Source organism: Bufo gargarizans, chromosome 8 (assembly GCF_014858855.1).
Source record: "Bufo gargarizans isolate SCDJY-AF-19 chromosome 8, ASM1485885v1, whole genome shotgun sequence".
In the NCBI taxonomy this organism is placed as follows: Eukaryota; Metazoa; Chordata; class Amphibia; order Anura; family Bufonidae; genus Bufo; species Bufo gargarizans.
In genome coordinates this window covers 37,647,598-37,666,183 of record NC_058087.1, presented here as the reverse complement: position 1 = coordinate 37,666,183, position 18,586 = coordinate 37,647,598, and the positions used below count along the sequence as shown (strand labels likewise).

At 42.6% G+C, this 18,586-nt stretch overlaps 1 protein-coding gene across 3 annotated transcripts in view; it reads left to right on the top strand.

Moving 5' to 3' along the window:
- Positions 1–18,586, top strand: part of DYNC1I2 (dynein cytoplasmic 1 intermediate chain 2) — a 142,758-nt gene that overhangs the window by 47,253 nt on the left and 76,919 nt on the right. For 2 of the 3 annotated variants that reach the window (XM_044303199.1, XM_044303200.1), the window contains exon 6: positions 8,980–9,095. In XM_044303199.1, coding sequence (XP_044159134.1) covers positions 8,980–9,095 — 116 coding nt within the window. Of the gene's footprint in view, positions 1–3,692; positions 3,753–8,979; positions 9,096–18,586 lie in introns of all 3 variants that reach the window. The other variant, XM_044303201.1, reaches the window with a different exon arrangement.

The following is an 18,586-nucleotide window of genomic DNA, read 5'->3' as shown; positions in this document are numbered from 1 at the left end:
TCGAGTGCTGCGCTCTGGTCCTCCCGCTGCTGATGACATCATCTTGGCTGCAGCAGTGACATTCCGTGCACAGGTCATCTCTGCTGAGACCACTGATTGACTGGTCCTGTGGTCATATGTGCCCACATTGCTGAAAAAAAATTGTTTTAATATATGAAAATCAGCCTCTCGGAGCAACAGGGGAGTTGCAGTTACACTTAGAGGCTCAGTTCTCTCTGCAACTGCTGCACCCCCTGCACTTTGCCTGACCCCATCAATCAAAGTGCAGAGGCTGCAGCAGTTGCTGAGAGAGCTGAGCCTCTAGGTATAACGGCAACGCCCCTGTTGCTCCAAGAGGCTCACTTAGGCTACTTTCACACTAGCGTTCGGGCGGATCCGTTCTGAACGGATCCGCTCATAATAATTCAGACGAAGGCTCCGTTCAGAACGGATCCGTCTGCATTAAAATGGCAAAAAAAAAGCTAAGTGTGAAAATAGCCTCGGACGGATCCGTCCAGACTTTCAATGTAAAGTCAATGGGGGACGGATCCGCTTGAAGATTGAGCCACATTGTGGCATCTTCAAACGGATCCGTCCCCATTGACTTACATTGTAAGTCTGGACGGATCCGCACGGCCAGGCGGACACCCGAACGCTGCAAGCAGCGTTCAGCTGTCCGCCTGTCCGTGCGGAGGCGAGCGGAGCGGAGGCTGAACGCCGCCAGACTGATGCAGTCTGAGCGGATCCGCTCCATTCAGACTGCATCAGGGCTGGACGGAGGCGTTCGGGTCCGCTCGTGAGCCCCTCCAAACGGAGCTCACGAGCGGACCGACGAACGCTAGTGTGAAAGTAGCCTTACATATATTCAAGTATCATTTTTGTCAGCAATGCGGGCACATATGAACATGGGACCAACACAGATGCCTTCAGCTGCCAAGCGCGCAAGTAACAGGTCAGCCAGTGTCATAGGTACAAATCTGCTGAGAGATGCCCTTCAATAACTCTCACCATTGTATGTTTATCCAGAGTTTTGCCATATATAGGTGAAACTCAATTTTTTTTTTTATATTGTGCAAAGTTCATTTATTTCAGTAATGCAACCTAAAAGGTGAAACTTACATATGAGACTCATTACAAGCAAAGCGAGATATTTCAAACCTTTATTTGTTATAATTTGGATGATTATGGCTTACAGTTTATGAAAACCCCAAAGTCACAATCTCAGGTCCCTTTTGCTCAGGGGGTATGGATTAATTAGCTGACTAGAGTGTGACACTTTGAGCCTAGAATATTGAACCTTTTCACAATATTCAAATTTTAAGCTGCATTACTGAAATAAATGAACTTCTGCATGATATTCAAATTTTTCGAGTTTCACCTGTAAGGACCTTTCCGCACATTATACTTCTTCTGATCCAATTTAGCATGAACTGCTGTGTACACGTCAATAAAGGTTGGTCCGTTCGAAATATAAATCCCTCGACAACATATGACAAAAAAATAAATAAATAAAATCCCGGCCTTCACTTATATTGCAGTTATTGTAGATATGTTCCCAACAAGCTGAAGCTTTATAATATAGCTGTAGTTTCTTTTACCCGGCAGACGTGTGAGGATGTACATTTACTTGTGAATACTGTTCACCTTTAAAATAAAAACTGAAAACTGCATAAACACAGACCCATGAGTTCTCGGTGAAGCTGTGCTGGCCATTATTATGTTACATCTTCTCCAAGGGGCTGCCACACGGCTTTTCCGGATTCCAGAATAGCATGTCTGTGTACAGCCGCCACCTGCGTATCACTGTATAACTGAGCAGATATGCCATTTCGGACTTTATGAAAGTGGCTGAACTTATACGAGAGGTGTATTCATATTGGCGTCTTAATTATACTCCGGTGGGAGTTGGCTGTGAAAGAAAAGGTCATGATCTAGTAGAATATGTAATACTCTTAAGAAACAATAGTGCAGGTGATCAGTGGTTGAAACAGGGTGAACATTTTACAGATTCCGTGATTTTTTTATTTTTTATGTTGTGGCAAGATGTGAAACTGGATATATTTTAATTGGGACCTAACCTGGGTAAGGGTATTTCGCTACTTTATTTACAAATGCCTGACCAGGCAATAGAACCTGTCTTGACCCAGGTGTAAATTAATACTTCACTTTTATTGAGATAAATATAAAATATAATATATTACGTATGTGCGACGTGCACTCTTTAATTGAACTTAGACGGAACCAAAAAATGAAAGTGTTAAAAGCACAGTGCACCACTACACTGATGAGAACGTTAACTGGACAATTAGAAGGAAGGAGAGATGTGCACTATCTCTCACCCTATATGCCTATAGGCGTGTGCCTACTAGTATCACTATGAGGGCCGATCACTACTGTAGCACCATCCGCGTTATCACTACCCGCTGAGTGTAGTTGTCATAGCAACCTTATAGGGTGGTGGGATACTGGAGATATCAGCCCACTATACACATGGCGCGTTACGCGTCTCAATTAGTCTCAGACTGGGATTTGTAGCGACTAGAACCGCAACAGGGACTCAGTGCCCAGCAGCGAATGCCCAAACTAGCTTGATTATTTAACTGATCCAAGCACCGTCGGCCTGCTGACCGCTGGATGCTGGTTAACAATGGAGTGGTGCACAGCAATTAAAAACTAGCACTGCCCCCCGACATGTTTCGCCAGTATTCTGGCTTCTTCAGGGGTGAATGGGCAGCCAAGATGTGAAACTGCATTTAAAGGATTGCTCCAGGAGACACTGGTACTGCTATGTGGTACCAGATAGAAGACCCTGCTCTGGGGTGACTCAGCATAGCAACCTGTCCCGCGGTGTCTATTAATGGATAAGCTGTTGCATTAAAAAAATGTAATAAAATAATCTGGGCCGTAATAATACATTAGTGCTGATCTACATGGCAACTTGACTTAAAGGGATTCTTTGGGAATGAAGACTTTTTATTAAATGCTCACAGCCTGCCTCTGTAAATAGAAGATTCATGCGTACCTGCTCTCCCTACTGTTGCGATTCTCAGTGCCGACTCCTGCAGGTTCATGTTCCAGTCCACAGACTGTTCACATCCAGTCGTGCATAGTCATGGTCACATGCTCCACTGCAGCCATTACTTGGCTTCACTGCTAATGTGCCACTTGTGGGCATGTCACTGCTGAAGCCAGTTATTGGCAGTAGCAGAGCATGTGACCCTGCCCACACACGGGCAGATGTAAAAGTCCGGGGACCGCAACATGGACGTGTGAGCCAGCCCCTTTGGAGGTATAGGACCTCTTTGCGGACCTCATCGACCTGTATCTGGTACAAATGTTGTCCTGCTCCATTTAGCAGGACAACCAATGACAGTATTTCTAGTACAAATGCACAGTAGATGTGTTGTATGTTGAGCGATCACATTCTCTTACATCAAGATGCGTTGTTTATGTAGTATTTGTTAAATTGCATTCATACTCTTGTACATGCTTATCTGGGATGTGGTTAGTATTGCTAGTATTAATAAGTTTTAGAAGTTTTTACTAGAGTGAATTATTATCGTGATGAGCTGCATGATCGAATGTTCTCATCTTACTTGCACTAACTCTTATGTGATACCAGTCTTCAGTACTTTTAACCACTTTGTTGTGTTTGCTTAACTAACCTATGACCTCTTCTGCTAACGCTGCGTGGTTGTGTGGCAACCAATCAGGACTCTGCACTGGGACACAGATCCGTCAGTTCTTCAGCTCCACTCTGACTCTGATCTGGGGTACTGCAACCATTTATTATTACGTTGTGCCGTGTTGTGTACTTTATATACTAGTCTAACTGTATTTTACTATGGTTATTTATTAGACGCTAGTTATTTAAGGGTGTATGTACATTGGATGCATATGGAACACTTTCCCCGACATGACCTATACATCCGATGGATGCCTCCTATATATACCTCCTGTATAGGCATACAGTGGAATCAGTCTCCAATATGTTAAAAGAATTTTTTTTTATATATATATATACACACACACACACACAGGCAAAAAAGTATTTAGTTAGCCACAAATTGTGCAAGTTCTCCCACCTAAAAAGATTAGAGAGGCCTGTAATTTTCATCATAGGTATACCTAAACTATGAGAGACATAATGAAAAAAAAGTCCAGAAGATCACATTGCCTGATTTTTATTTATTTTTTAAAGAATTTATTTGCAAATCATGATGGAAAATAAGTATTTGGTCAATAACAAAAGTTCATCTCAATACTTTGTTTTATACCCTTGTTGGCAATGACAGAGGTCAAACGTTTTCTGTAAGTCTTCACAAGGTTTTCACACATTGTTGCTGGTATTTTGGCCTATTCCTCCATGCAGATCTCCTCTAGAGCAGTGATGTTTTGGGGCTGTCGCTGGGCAACACGGACTTTCAAGTCCCTCCAAAGGTTTTATATGGGGTTGAGATCTGGAGACTGGCTAGGCCACTCCAGGACCTTGAAATGCTTGTTACAAAGCCACTTCTTCGTTGCCCAGGCGGTGTGTTTGGGATCATTGTCATGCTGAAAGACACAGCCACGTTTCACCTTCAATGCCCTTGCTGATGAAAGGAGGTTTACAACGTAAAATCTCACGATACATGGCCCTATTCATTCTTTCCTTTCCTCAGATCAGTCATCCTGGTCCCTTTGCAGAAAAACAACCCCAAAGCATGATGTTTCCACCCCCATGCTTCACATTAGGTATGGTGTTCTTTGGATGCAACTCAGCATTCTTTCTCCTCCAAACACGACGAGTTGAGTTTTTACCAAAAAGTTATACTTTGGTTTTATCTGGCCATATAATTCTCCTAATCCTCTTCTGGATCATCAAAATGCTCTCTAGCAAACTTCAGACTGGCCCGGACATGTACTGGCTCAAGCAGGGGGACATGTCTGGCACTGCAGGATTTGAGTCCCTGGCGGAATAGTGTGTTACTGATGGTAGCTTTTGTTACTTTGCTCCCAGCTCTCTGCAGGTCATTCACTAGGTTCCCCGGTGTGGTTCTGGGATTTTTGCTCACCGTTTTTGTGATCATTTTGACCCCACGGGGTGAGATCTTGCGTGGAGCCCCAGATCGAGGGAGATTATCAGTGGTCTTGTAGGTCTTCCATTTTCGAATAATTGCTCCCACAGTTGATTTCTTCACACCAAGCTGCAGGTCTACAATTTTGTTTGTGTCCTTCGACAGCTCTTTGGTCTTGGCCATAGTGGAGGTTGAAGTGTGGCTGTTTGAGGTTGTGGACAGGTGTCTTTTACACTGATGACAAGTTTAAACGGGTGCCATTAATACAGGTAACGAGGGGAGGACAAAGAAAGAAAGAAGAACTTCTTAAAGAAGAAGTTACAGGTCTGTGAGAGCCAGAAATCTTGCTTGTTTGTAGGTGACCAAATACTTATTTTACATAGGAATTTACCAATTCATTCATTAGAAATCCTACGATGTGATTTCCTGTATTCTTTCCCCCATTCTGTCTCTCATAGTTAAAGTATACCTATGATGAAAATCACAGGCCTCTCTCCTCTTTAAGTTGGAAAACTTACACAATTGGTGGCTGACTAAATACTTTTTTGCCCCACTGTGTGTGTGTGTGTGTGTGTGTATGTGTATATAATTTTTTATTTTATTTTTTTACTGGATACCACTATCTAAAATAGCGTAGTTGAGTATGCTATTCTGTAGAAATGTATACCAGATAAACAGAGGCCATAAGGACACTCTTTTGGCGACCGTCAGGTGTGCGGGGGTCATATGAATACGTTATACATACACACAACTGGTAAAATTTACTGTGAACAGTTAAGCAAGCTGAAAATATAATGATTTCCAAATGGCATAAAGTTAAAGATGAAACACACACACCAAAAAAAAAAAGGGAAAGCAGTACCTTGCAAAAGTGTAGGAACCCAAAGAGATTTGAGTGCTCAGATAACTTTTTCCCGAGGTCTGAGACCTTAAATAGCCTGTTAGAGTTTCGGCTTGTACGCAATCGTTAGGAAAGGCCATGTGATGCAAGTTTCAAAAACTTTATATACCCAGACGTCTCTCACCTTCTCCCAAAAAACAGCAGCCATGGGTTCTTCTAAGCAGCTGCTCAACACTCTGGAAGTAGTTTAGGCCCACAAAGCAGGAGAAAGCTATAAGAAGATAAAATAACGTTTTAGGTTGCCATTTCCTGAGTTTGAAATATAATTAAGAAATGGCAGTTAACAGGAACAATGGAGGTCAAGAGAAGGTCTGGAAGACCAAGAAAATTTTCAGAGACAGCTGCTCATAGGCAAATCGGAACTCCCGCTTGACTGCAAAAGATCTTCAGGAAGGTTTATCAGACTCTGGAGGTGTGGTACATTGTTATACTGTTCAGAGATACATGCACAAATATGTCCCTTGTGGAAGAGTCATCAGAATAAAACCTTTCCTGCATCCTCACCACAAAATTCAGTCAGAAATTTGCAAAAGAACAATAGAACATCTAAGCAAGCCTGATGTTATTTTGGAAACCAGTCCTGTGGACCGATGAAGTTAAAGGGACACTGTCACCTGGATTTTACTTACTGAGCTAATAACATCACCACATTAGTCTCCACAATTTACTTTGAAATATACTAGTATTACTGCCCTGTGTCTTTTATTTGGTCCTATAAAATCGGTTTTATTAATATGTAAAGTGCCTCAATAAGGAGCCCAAAGGGACGTCCCTCTGACAGTTACTTCGGAGCCCAGCACCGCCCCACTCATTTATTTGCTGCTCAGCGCTGACGTAATGTTTGTGGAGCGCCCGTTGGGCTCCTTATTGAGGTACGTTGCATATTAATAAAACCGATTTTTATAGACCAAATAAAAGACACAGGGCAGTGATACTAGTATATTTTAATGTAAATCGTGGACACTGATGTGGTGATGTTGTTAGCTCAGTAAGTAGAATCCAGGTGACAGTCAGTGGCGGATTACAATAGGGACGTTCGGGTCGGCAGCCCCGGGCCCAGCACCGCTGGGGGGCCCAACGCTGACCCGAACGCACACATACTGCGGCGGGGCACAGGAGCGCATAGCTCCCTGTCCCGTCGCCGATCACCGGCATTCACCGCATAGGCCTCAGGCCTTGTAGGCCTGAGGCCTATGCGGTAGTGAAATCCCGGCGCAGGCATGCGTGATGACGTCATCGCGCGCCTGTGCCGGGACGCAGCACTGTGACGCGCCTGACTCATCCCGCCCGCCTTCCTCTGCGAGCAAGTGCCAGGCCCTGGACATAGGTGAGTATTTATTTTTTCATTTTTTGTTCATTTTTTATTTTTTTATTTCATTTGCCTACTTGGGGGGGACACAGGAGGACCTATTAGGGAAGTCGATTACATGGGGGGGGGAATGTGGGGGCTGTATGGGGCCAAATTATTATGGGAGGGAATACTATGTGGGGGCAAATTACTAGATGGGGCAGTGTGGGGGCAAATTATTATGAGGGAATACTATGTGGGGGCAAATTACTATGTGGGGGCAAATTATTATGGGAGGGACTACTATGTGGGGGCAAATTACTAGATGGGGCAGTGTGGGGGAAACTATTGTGTGGGGGCAAATTGCTGTGTGGGGGCAAATTATTATGGGAGGGACTACTATGTGGGGGCAAATTTCTATCTGGGGGTAGTGTGGGGGAAACTATTGTGTGGGGGTAATTGCTATGTGGGGGCAAATTACTTTGTGGGGGAAACTATTGTGTGAGGGCAGTGTGGGGGAAATTGCCATGTGGGGACAGTGTGGGGTAATTTCTATGTGGGGACAGTGTGGGGCAATTTACTATGTGGGGGCAATTTACTATGTGGGGGCAGTGTGGGGAAAACTATTGTGTGGGGGCAAATTATTATGAGAGGGAATGCTATGTGGGGACAAATTAAGACAAAAAAAAAAAAAACAACTAAACTAAAACAACTAAACTAATCCGCCCCTGGTGACAGTGTCCCTTTAAGATAGAACTCTTTGATAACAATGAGCAACGGTATGTTTCGAGGAAAAAAAGGGCACAGAATTTCATGTAAAGAACACCACCTCTCCAACCATTAAGCATGGGTTTGGATCAATCATGCCTTGGGGTTGGGTTGCAGCCAATGGCACGGGGAACATTTTATGGGTAGAAAGGAAGAATTGATTCAATGAAATTACAGCAAATTCTCGAAGCAAACAACACAAACTATAGAAAAGCTGAAGTTGAAAAGAGGATGGCTTCTACAAATGGATAATAATCCTAAAAACACCTCAAAATCCACAATAGACTACCTCCAAAAGGTGCAAGCTGAAGGTTTTACCATGGCCCTTAGTCCCCTGATCTGAACATCATAGAAAATATGTGGATAGACCTCAAAATAGACAGCCTAGGAATCTCACTGAACTGGAAGAATGGATAAAAATCCCCCAAACAAGAATTGAAAGACTCTTGACTGGCTACAAAAAGCGTTCACAAGCTGTGATACTTGCCAAAGGGGGGTTATACTAGGTACTAACCATGCAGGGTTCCCAGAGTTTTGCTTTGAGACGCTTTCCTTTTTTGATATTTTGAAAATGTAAAAGATTTAAAAAAAAAAAAGTTTTTGTTTAAAATACGAAGGGAATGTGTAATCTTTAACTTTATGCCTTTTGGAGGTAATTTCATCTTCAACTTGCTTAACTATTCACAGTAACAGTAATTTTAACCAGGAGTGGCCAACCTTGTGTGTGTGTGTGTGTGTGTGTATGTATGTGTATATATATATATATATATATATATATATATATATATATATAAAACAACATTTCAGTCCTCTCATACAGTATATCTCGGGAGTTTTTCTGGTGCGTTATGCACCAAACTTTCACTGCAGTGCCTAAGTAATGTGAATTTTGGCTGTGTAAACAATTTTAGATCATCATGGCACGCTCACGTCTTGGTGCGCCACCTGTTGCTGAACTTTATTCTAATTGTGAACATATTTTATAGACGTGGTCCATTGAAGTTGGGCATGGCCAAAATTACTCAAGTGGATTTTCCTCCAAAAGAAACTGTCACGTATACAAAGGAGACACAGACCCCAACAGTCACCCAGGAAAATGAAGGTAAACATCTTTTTACTTATATTCCTGTGCACAATTTAATATGTAGATTCAATGTATTTATGCTATTTATTTAGTTTTGATTGCTCTGCCTTTGATCATATGGGTTGCATTGTGTTTAAGCTGTTACCAGTAAAGGCCCTGCATCTCCACCAATACGGTGGATGGAAAACTAAATAAACACTCCTTAAAGCCTCTCAAACCTCTGTTTGGATTGCTATACAGTATTTTAATTAAGGGGATGGGACCCCTTTGGACTGTCAGATGTGGTATGATGGGTACACTGGGTGTCTCAAATGTTGTAACAAGCAAGGCTTTGTCTGGTCACAAATGGCCTTTTAATTTTGTAAACACTCTTAAAGCTGCATTTAAAGGGGTTATCACATGATTAAAGTGTAACTGTCATATTTTTTTTATTTGCTAGTTTATTAGAGCTAGGCATGTATACCTTAGTCAGTCTATTAATGATTGCCAAAAGATCTTTAGTTGCCTTTATAATAACAGCTTTTATTAGTGTCCCTTTCCACTGGTCCCTTGTAAAACCGTTGCTATGGCTTGTCTGTCTTTGGCTCATTGTAAACAGAAGACGGAGGGGCGGTGCTTCACACTGCATGCTTGCATTAGGCTTCAGAGTGAGGAGGCGTGTCTCTCAGTAATCCAATCTGATTGGCTGGCAGGGAGCTGCTGGCTACAGCAAGTGTGTATGGGAAGTGAGGGAAGGCAGTTTTGGCCTGAGAGAACTGGCAGAGGAGCCATCTTGAGAAGATCCTCATATTGTAGAGGTTAAAACAGCCGTAACTAATGGAAAAACTCAAGTAAAACAGTGATATGTGAAGAAACTAAATAACATATGCAATTATTTTTTTTTTTTTAAATTAAAACATGACAGTTACACTTTAATGTAAAAAATGAAAATCGGACCTCAGCTAATAAAGCTAGAACCAGCCCTGTACCTCACATGGTTCCAGAGATCTCCCCATTCATTGCTCTGCTAGATTTCTATCAAGCTGATAGCTCAAGTGGAGGGTCCTTTCTGCTGCAGCTCAGGAGGCAGATGAAGGATGAAACTGAGCATGTGCGGCCATCTCAGTGAGACGGCTAAAGAAATAAGAAAAAGGACAAAGAGCAGGTGGCGCTATACTGATACATTTTAGTGATTAACTCAGTGGCTATACAAAATGTTTAATTACATGCAATTACAAAGGTATTCAGATACAGGTGCTGGTTTCAACCCTTTAAGGGGTTTTCCATTTGTATTATATTCTGACATGGAAGAAAAGGACGTGGTTCAAGGTCAGATCATGGCAGTACTTGACCACACCTTAGTTTTGATCCCCTTAAAATGGCCTGCTGTTCACCAATTAGGCTGTGATCGCACATGCTTTGTGGAGACCAGTCACCTCACACACATCATTGGTGGTCATCAGACCCTATTGACTTAAAATGGGGTGTGTGGTGGTGTCTACCTTTTTGACAGAAAGGATAGTGCTGTGTGCTGCGCTGCTCTTCACATCAGATATGGCTGAATCTATAATGGAGGCTACTGACGAATGTAGACGTGCACGTAGACTTGCCCGGCATCCTCCTTTAGGACATTGGTTGTCATTCAGCACAGCTTCTAATATTGCAGTGTTATGTCGTTTTACATGGGACTGCAGGTAAATGTAGTAATTAACCTTAACAAGGTTTTCTAACCCTTTAAGGTGTTCTGCATTTTTTTTAAACTGATGATCTATCCTCTGGATAGATCATCAGCCTCTGAACGGCAGGGGTCCTACACCCGGGACCCCCGCGGATCAGCTGTTTGAGAAGGCGGCAGCAGCGCCGCCGCCTTCTCGCTGTTAACCGCAGACCCAGTGACGTCACGACTAGTATCAATGGCCTGGGCGGGGCTAAGCTCTGTTCATTTGAATGGAGCTTAGCCCCGCCCAGGCCATTGATACTAGTCGTGACGTCACTGGGTCTGCGGTTAACAGCGAGAAGGCCGCAGCACTACTGCCAGCGCCGCTGCCTCTCAAACAGCTGACCGGACCCCTGCCGTTCAGAGGCTGATGATCTATCCAGAGGATAGATCATCAGTTTAAAAAAACTGCAGAACCATTTTAAGCAAATGCAATAGAAATTTTTAGCAAACATTGTAATGCATTTCTTTAACTCTACATAGTCCTGCTGTCCTTGTCCTGGGGTACCATTCTTCGTATCTTGGAAAAATGACATTTTGTATGTAGACCACCATAGTGGCGTGTGGTCCATTTGTCTGGCATGTGTACATGCGTGTATATGTAAAGTCTTTATATGTACATGAGTTCCTTGCAATAAGATTCATACACCAGCCTCATGCCTGGAAATACTCCTGGTAAGTGTATTACTGTTGATTGGTGGGGGGGCATGAAATAGTCATGGCATAATCTCTGTACTTTAAGAAGCTATGCACCGCTCTGCAGGATATAGGAAAACAGGCTGTGAAGGAAAAATGTCACGTGTGACAGGATTCACAAATTATATATGTATGTATTCATTTGCTTTTAAAAGCTGTTAAGATATAAAATGATCAGATGCCAGGGTTCAGGGATGGCTCTTAAGGAGCGGAGCTGAAGGAATGGCGCTCTGGTGAAGTAAATGTACGTACCTTTATTCTTGGACGAATCTGTAAATAACAGATTGATAGACACCTGAAATTGTCCTCACCGTAATTGGCTCCAATGTTGAGATTAGTCCAAGCACTGTACAAATGTGTATCCTCCATGCTACGTGCGTAAATCTGCCGCGGGTTACGCCGCCGCTGTGAGCTACGGTATAGAGCCGGTCACAAAATCCCTTATTTATTCACCGTCTGAGCGCAATAATAGTAATGTTTATTTGTATAATGCGCGTCTCCCGGTGGGAAAAGAAAATGATTCACAGTTCCGAGTAAAATCTTCGTACTGTAAAAAGAACGCAGCCAATATCAAGATGATAAAAGCACACCACGTGGCGTCCGGAAGAAATTCATCATCTACGAGGTTTCAGGTTAGTGTTTTCATACAACTTCAAAGGTCGAAGTGAGGCGGAAAAAATGCCCCCTACCTAAATTATAGTCTCAGCGTGCCAACCATTCAAGGAGCTGAAGGGCTGCTGCACCTAGAGACTATCTTCTCTGCATAGAATGCAGGCTATGGTTCCCGGTTATCAGCCATTTCAGGCTGGGGCAACCAGTGCGATTATGGTCCAGGGCTGTGCCCTCTTGATCTTTTCTTTGTTGCTAGAGAACCTTCAGGTTTTCAGGTTCTATTTTTATTATCTTACACCACCGCTAGAACTCCCGTAGGCTGTTCACTGCCGGAACGGCCTGCCGAATCCGGGATGCTCCAGATGTATACGTACCCTGAGAGAGGTGAGAGGTTTTTGCACACATGGCTATGTCTGACTGGGAAGGAAGGGTGGGGGCAGCCTGCAGCAAAGCTATAACGTAGTAGATCAGAGGTAAAGCTACGCTTTTCTACACCGCACTAAATCTTAGCATGGAAGATGTTGCAAAGCTGAAATGGTCGTATTAAGAGTTGCTCCACCCTTGAATATCATATTCATTATATAGATTGTAGAAATGAAGCATATTTGCTTTTACATGCTGTTAAAATATGATCCTGTGAAGACTTTTCTTAAACAGTATGTCTCCACCTGGTGTTCAAATTGTATAGCAATGTCCATGTACACCTAATGAGCCGAGGGCTGGTGGACACTCATGCTCAGTCACTCGTCCCACAAACAGGTCTCGACATAGCGATCCTCTGTTCACTGCAGTCAGCCGGTAGAAATGGCTTCCTGCCCTAATTGTCAGGGAAGGAGCAGAGCCTCTGCAGTAGCATGGCAGTATAGTGGAGAAGACTCCTTCCACAGGGGAAGTGAGAAGGGATTATACTGTTAGCTGTCAGAAGGGGAAGGAGACCGATTCTGTGCTGAGGCTGCCCTCATCCACAGGGGACACATGGAAGCAAAAAATGATAGTTTTAGGGTCCATTCACATGTCCGTGTGTGTTTTGCGGATCCACGGATCCACAAAACAGACACCGGCAATGTGCGTTCTGCATTTTGCGGCCCGCACATGACCGGCACTTAATAGAAAATGCCTAATCTTGTCCGCAATAGAAATTAATGGGTCTGCAATTCCGTTCTGCAAAATACAGAACAGAATTGCGGACGTGTGAATGGAGCCTTATGCTGAGAACACTGCACTGCAACTATTGACAGCCTGGACCATGAGAATGATTCATGGGATAAGACAAATGTTGCCCAGGATTAGAAAAACATGGCTGCTTTCTTCCAAAAATAGAACCACCTTGCCCATGGGTTGTCTGGTATTGCAGCTCTGCTCCATTGGCATCAGTGGGGCAGAGCTGCAGTACCACACACAACCTGTGGATAGGTGTGATGCTATTTTCTGGAAGAAAGCAGCCATGTTTTTCTAATCCCGGACAACCCCTCTTATTACTTCTGAGTTAGATTTACACTGATATGGGAAAGCAAAAAAAAAAAAAGATAACATGTTATGATGAATTGTGCCAAAATACCAACTCATCTCAGCTACATCTGTATTTTACTTGCTCTATAGGATACTATTGTAGCCAACAGATCATCTTGTAATTAGTAGAAATATGTGCCCTTGTTTAAATGCCGGTAAAAAGAAGTAATGAAAGGCACAGTACAGTATAAGGCTGCAAGGACATAATATAAGTGACCCGTACTAAATACAACATTTATTATGTAGCCTTCACTTGGTAGAGTTGCTTATTGTATTTGATCTTTTTCAAACCTGATGAGAAGAACTTGAATGAATGGTGACCATATAGATGCTGACAGAGCGCCCCTGAGGAGACCCAGCATGGGCCCCGCGACTACAACATCATGTAGAGATAGTGATTTACTCTGCTGTTCACCTGAATAGATGCATTGCATTAGCTCCTACTGCTGATGGGTACGTTACAGCCAATGCAATGTAAGAGAAACCCTGTGTTATAATACCTGCACCCCATGAAAGCGCCAGCCTCCTGCATATTCAGAATAACTATTGCTTTACCACCGCTACTGTTCAACTGTCCAGAGATGATAGTGTTAAAGTAACTGCTCCCATCAGATTATTGTACATGTCCCATATTGCCATACTGTACCAATATGATACTGAGGACCCCTGTCCATGAGAGCCGCTCTGTTCATTTGGCTATAGCGGGCATGTAATAGTATAATGCTACACGATAGATAGATATAATAGATAGATAGATATGATAGATATAAGAAAAAAGTATGCTAGATATTAGATAGAGATATAGATATGAGATGGATAGATAAATTATATATATTAGATAGATGGATGATGGATATTAGATAGTTAGAGAGAGGTAGAGAGAGATTTTATATTTGGACAACCCCTTTAAATGGTATGTATTACAGTGGTCCCTCAAGTTACAATATTAATTGGTTCCAAAGCGACCATTATATGTTGAAACCATTATAACTTTAGTATACGATTCCAAGGCCCCAAAATGTCATCCAAGATCAGACAAAGTAATGTCCTTATCTATAACAGTTAAGAGTAGCTGCTAACTAGCAACTTATACAGCTATTTCACCAGAGAAGTGGCATTGATTAGGGGTGAGTGAACTTATGTTTAATTAGTTCCAGTTACCGCAGAATTGCGTTACGGCTCCTGTTACCACGGACCATAACACAATTCAAGGATGGCATGCATAATGTAATGCCTTTAGAGGCATTCCGCTTTGCTCTGTCATAATACAAGTTTATGGCCAGCATAATGGACCGGTCCGGTTTCCGTTACGCGGGAGAGGACTTCTGTGTTCTCTCAAAGCAGCTTTATTATAGAATTCAGAGACAAAGTTAGAAAGTTTATGAAAAGGGGAAGTGCTGATAACTGGGGAAAAAGGCATTTTTCATTGATAAGATATATTACAAAGTTCCTTATAGTCACCAGTACTATGTATTTATGCTACATTGTGTAACACGACAGTGACCACTTAATAAAGCATGAAAACAAGTGGAAACCTTGATACCAGTGTGAACTGTGAAGAGACTAATGCAGTTTCTTAATGGTTTTTTTATTTTTAAATATTACTTTTAACTAGGATTAGATTGGATACCTGTCAATCCTGAAGTTTACCTGTTAGGCCTGCTTTGAAATGGGCACATTATGTAAGATTGAAAGCCGTAAATACCGTAGATGCTTCCATTTGAATCTCTCATGATGCTACACTGTATTTGCCCAGCTAGTTTTGGTCAAAGGCCGAGAACCTGCTGCTGCACCCATTCAACAGATTATTCACCTTCATGGAAAGTGATTGGTCTTTGCTCCCCACCTTCGTAATGGTAAAAATTTGGAAAGCCATATGTGGCATTAGACCTAATTTGGCTTTTTTCTGTACCCGCAGACCACACTTGCACCCGCGATCAACTGCATCTACTTTTTAGGTATTGTCTTCATTGATGCCACTATGTGACAAATTGAAACCAGACTGAACCCACTGTTAAAATGTTATTTGTGCTGTGTTCGTTTGGTTCCCTGCTACTTTTAGCAAAAAGGTGTGGTCCAACCATCTAAACTAGAATTCCATGAACTAATAACGGATGTAATTACTCGCCTTACCACTCCCCTGCCGCTCCGGTTCCAGCACTTCCCAGGTCTCCCACCAGTCTCAGTATCTGGGCATCCTGCAGTGAAGTCCTGGCACAGACATGACCACGGCAGACAATCACTGGTTGTAGGAGAGGGCTGTCAATACTCATCGCATGATGGGAATGCTGGAGGCCAAGATACAGAGATCAATGGGTGATCCGCAAAGCATTGCAATTGGAGCAGTGCGGACTTGCTAAAGTGAACGTTATCTTTATGATTTTATTTTTTTTTTTTTTTAATTTTTAGGTTTCAATTTTAGGTTACCCCTTTAAGAATTTACAAAACGCTGCCCTTAATGTATAGTTTAAGATGGAAGCTTTGCAAGTCGTCATTGATCTGTCTCGTAGTACAGTCTTATCTCCTCCTGAGATAATAACCCAAGGATCCGTGTGCCGCAGACACCCCAGCGATAACCCATTAGCTCCCCTGAATGACATTATCTTTGTATTCCCCCTTTTCCTGTCATTTATTCCTTATTTTAATAGAAGGCTCTTGTTAATTGAGCTCAATTTTCCCATTTAGCTTTTGTTTTACGGAATTAATCTAAATTCCGACTCCGAACATGCAAAGCGGCGGTGCTTGACAACGCATAAAGAGTAGATTACGGCAGGGGATGCCTGCATGCAGATTTCTTTTTTTTTTTGACATGCAAGACACGAGGTAAATATACATATTTTAATGCCCCGGCTTGTGCGCACTTGCTGTTTCTTCCGCTTCCCTCCTTCACGGGGCATGCCCAAAATCTTAAATGAAATCCTGCTCGAAAATCTTTTGAGATGAAGACACCTTGAGCTTAACAAAAGGCACCCATTTCACAGATGATTTAACTTTGATTAACCTGCTCCGCGGCAAAAGATTATTCAGACAACTGGAATTTTTACTCTATAGTGTTATTGCCGGCTGCAGCCTAATTTCCAGAGCTGTTTTTCTTTCCGTCTCACCAAAATACATCACAATTTTGATGTTACCTCCCAAGTAAAAATTCACCGGCTCATTAAACCAGGCTTTAGCATCTATTGACAAGAGGTTTGTCATCGCTTAAGGCAACCGCTACTTTTCTGCCATTTTTACTATACCGTGCGTAACCTTAGCTCTCCTGTCAGGAAAAGCATGGAGTTAACCACTTAGGAGACGGCAATGAATATTCATTGATCCGTTGACGTGACATCCATGGTCTTAACAGCTTTGGAAGTTCAAGCAAAGTTATTTATTTTTTTCCCTTTTGTTTTTCTGTTTTCCGTTAAGCGCTGCACTTTAACAGCTGTAAATGAATGAAAAATAACTAGAGGGGGAATACATCTTTTTTTTTTTTTTTTTTTAAGTAGGACAAAATGGTCATGCATAAATGCATTACCAGTCCGTGACATGCATTCCTGTACTATCAGAGACAGATCATGGAATAATTACTCACTTTGCCAGTTTGAGTATTTTTTATTTTCTTTTGTTCTTGGCTGTAGAAGATTTTTCAGCGCTTCGGAGGATTTGGCATGGATGTGTATAAGGTTCTAGATCACCATGGTATAGTTCAGGTGGTGCAGACTGAATCATCTCCCAAGGGGCTGCACAGGATTAGAAAAACAAGTCTGATTGTATCCACAAAGGGCGCCGTGCGCAGTTCAGTTAGTCCGGTCAATACAGACCATGCAGGTGAACACATAAAGCGAAGGTGAGCATGCGCAAGATTTTGCAGCAGCATGGTGACGCCACCGCAGCTAGGAAGAGAGAAGTGCCGGAGCAGGGCTCCACAGCAGTTATGTGCAACCTAATTTGCATATCAAACAGATTTCCTTTTTCGGGGTGGGGGCTCGGAGAACCTTGCACTGAACATACCGGTATATTTAGAAATTACTTTAGCTGAGCGACCTCTTCTTTGCAGTCACAGCTCTGTTTTTTTTTTTGTTTTTTTTTAATAGGGATATCCAGATACAGTACCTTGCACAGACATAGGGGGGGCCAGCAGCAACCACTAGGGGCAGCTTATTATTGAGTCGTACAGTATATGTTAGCGCCCTCTAGTGGTGGCTGCAGGTTGCCATGCTGTTATCTTTTAAGTTAGTTATTTAGAAATGTGCTTTTCCAAGAATGAACTTTTTTTAAATTGGAAAATCATCAATATCAGATCGACTGGAGTCCCACACCCGGGACCCCTGTCGATCAGCTGTATCTGGAGCCGGTCCACGCGGTGTGCACGTGTCTTCTCCCTTCTCTCTTCCTGTTCGCTGCTGCTTTGCCATAGACATCAGCGGTGAGCAGGAAGAGAGACGGGAGACAGCACGTGCCGGACCCCCGCCGATCTGATATTGATGACCTATCTTGAGCCCGGAGAACCACTTTAATAGGGTTATACGTTTATCGAAAGAAGGCAAAAATGTTTTGCCTTCCTAAGGCTGTTTTCACACTGCCTTTTATAGCTTGTCGGAGGTATACGTCATGTAATCCTCCCGACTAATGTCTGGACTGCATGGTATACCCTGTATAGAATAGTGCATTAGACTGTGCTGTTCCAGAATAAAAGATATACTGAAGGAACCCAAAAGTAGACTTTTGGCCTGGAGTCAGGTGAGTGTTGGCCTAAGGATATGTTTTACATATACACTGGATGCTTTCCCAGTGTATTTGGTAAACTGTCACTGCAAAATGCTCCATTAAAGCCGTTTAGGTTTGCATACCACGTTTATATTACAGGTCTTTCTCTTGGCCTCGCAGATATGGTCGCTTGAGTATATTTGCCACCTTTGAGTAGAAGTTACAGGGTAAGTGATATTCAGAACTACACCTCAATATTGAAATTGAAACACCAAGAAGGACAAGTGATAAAGTTATGCAGATTGAG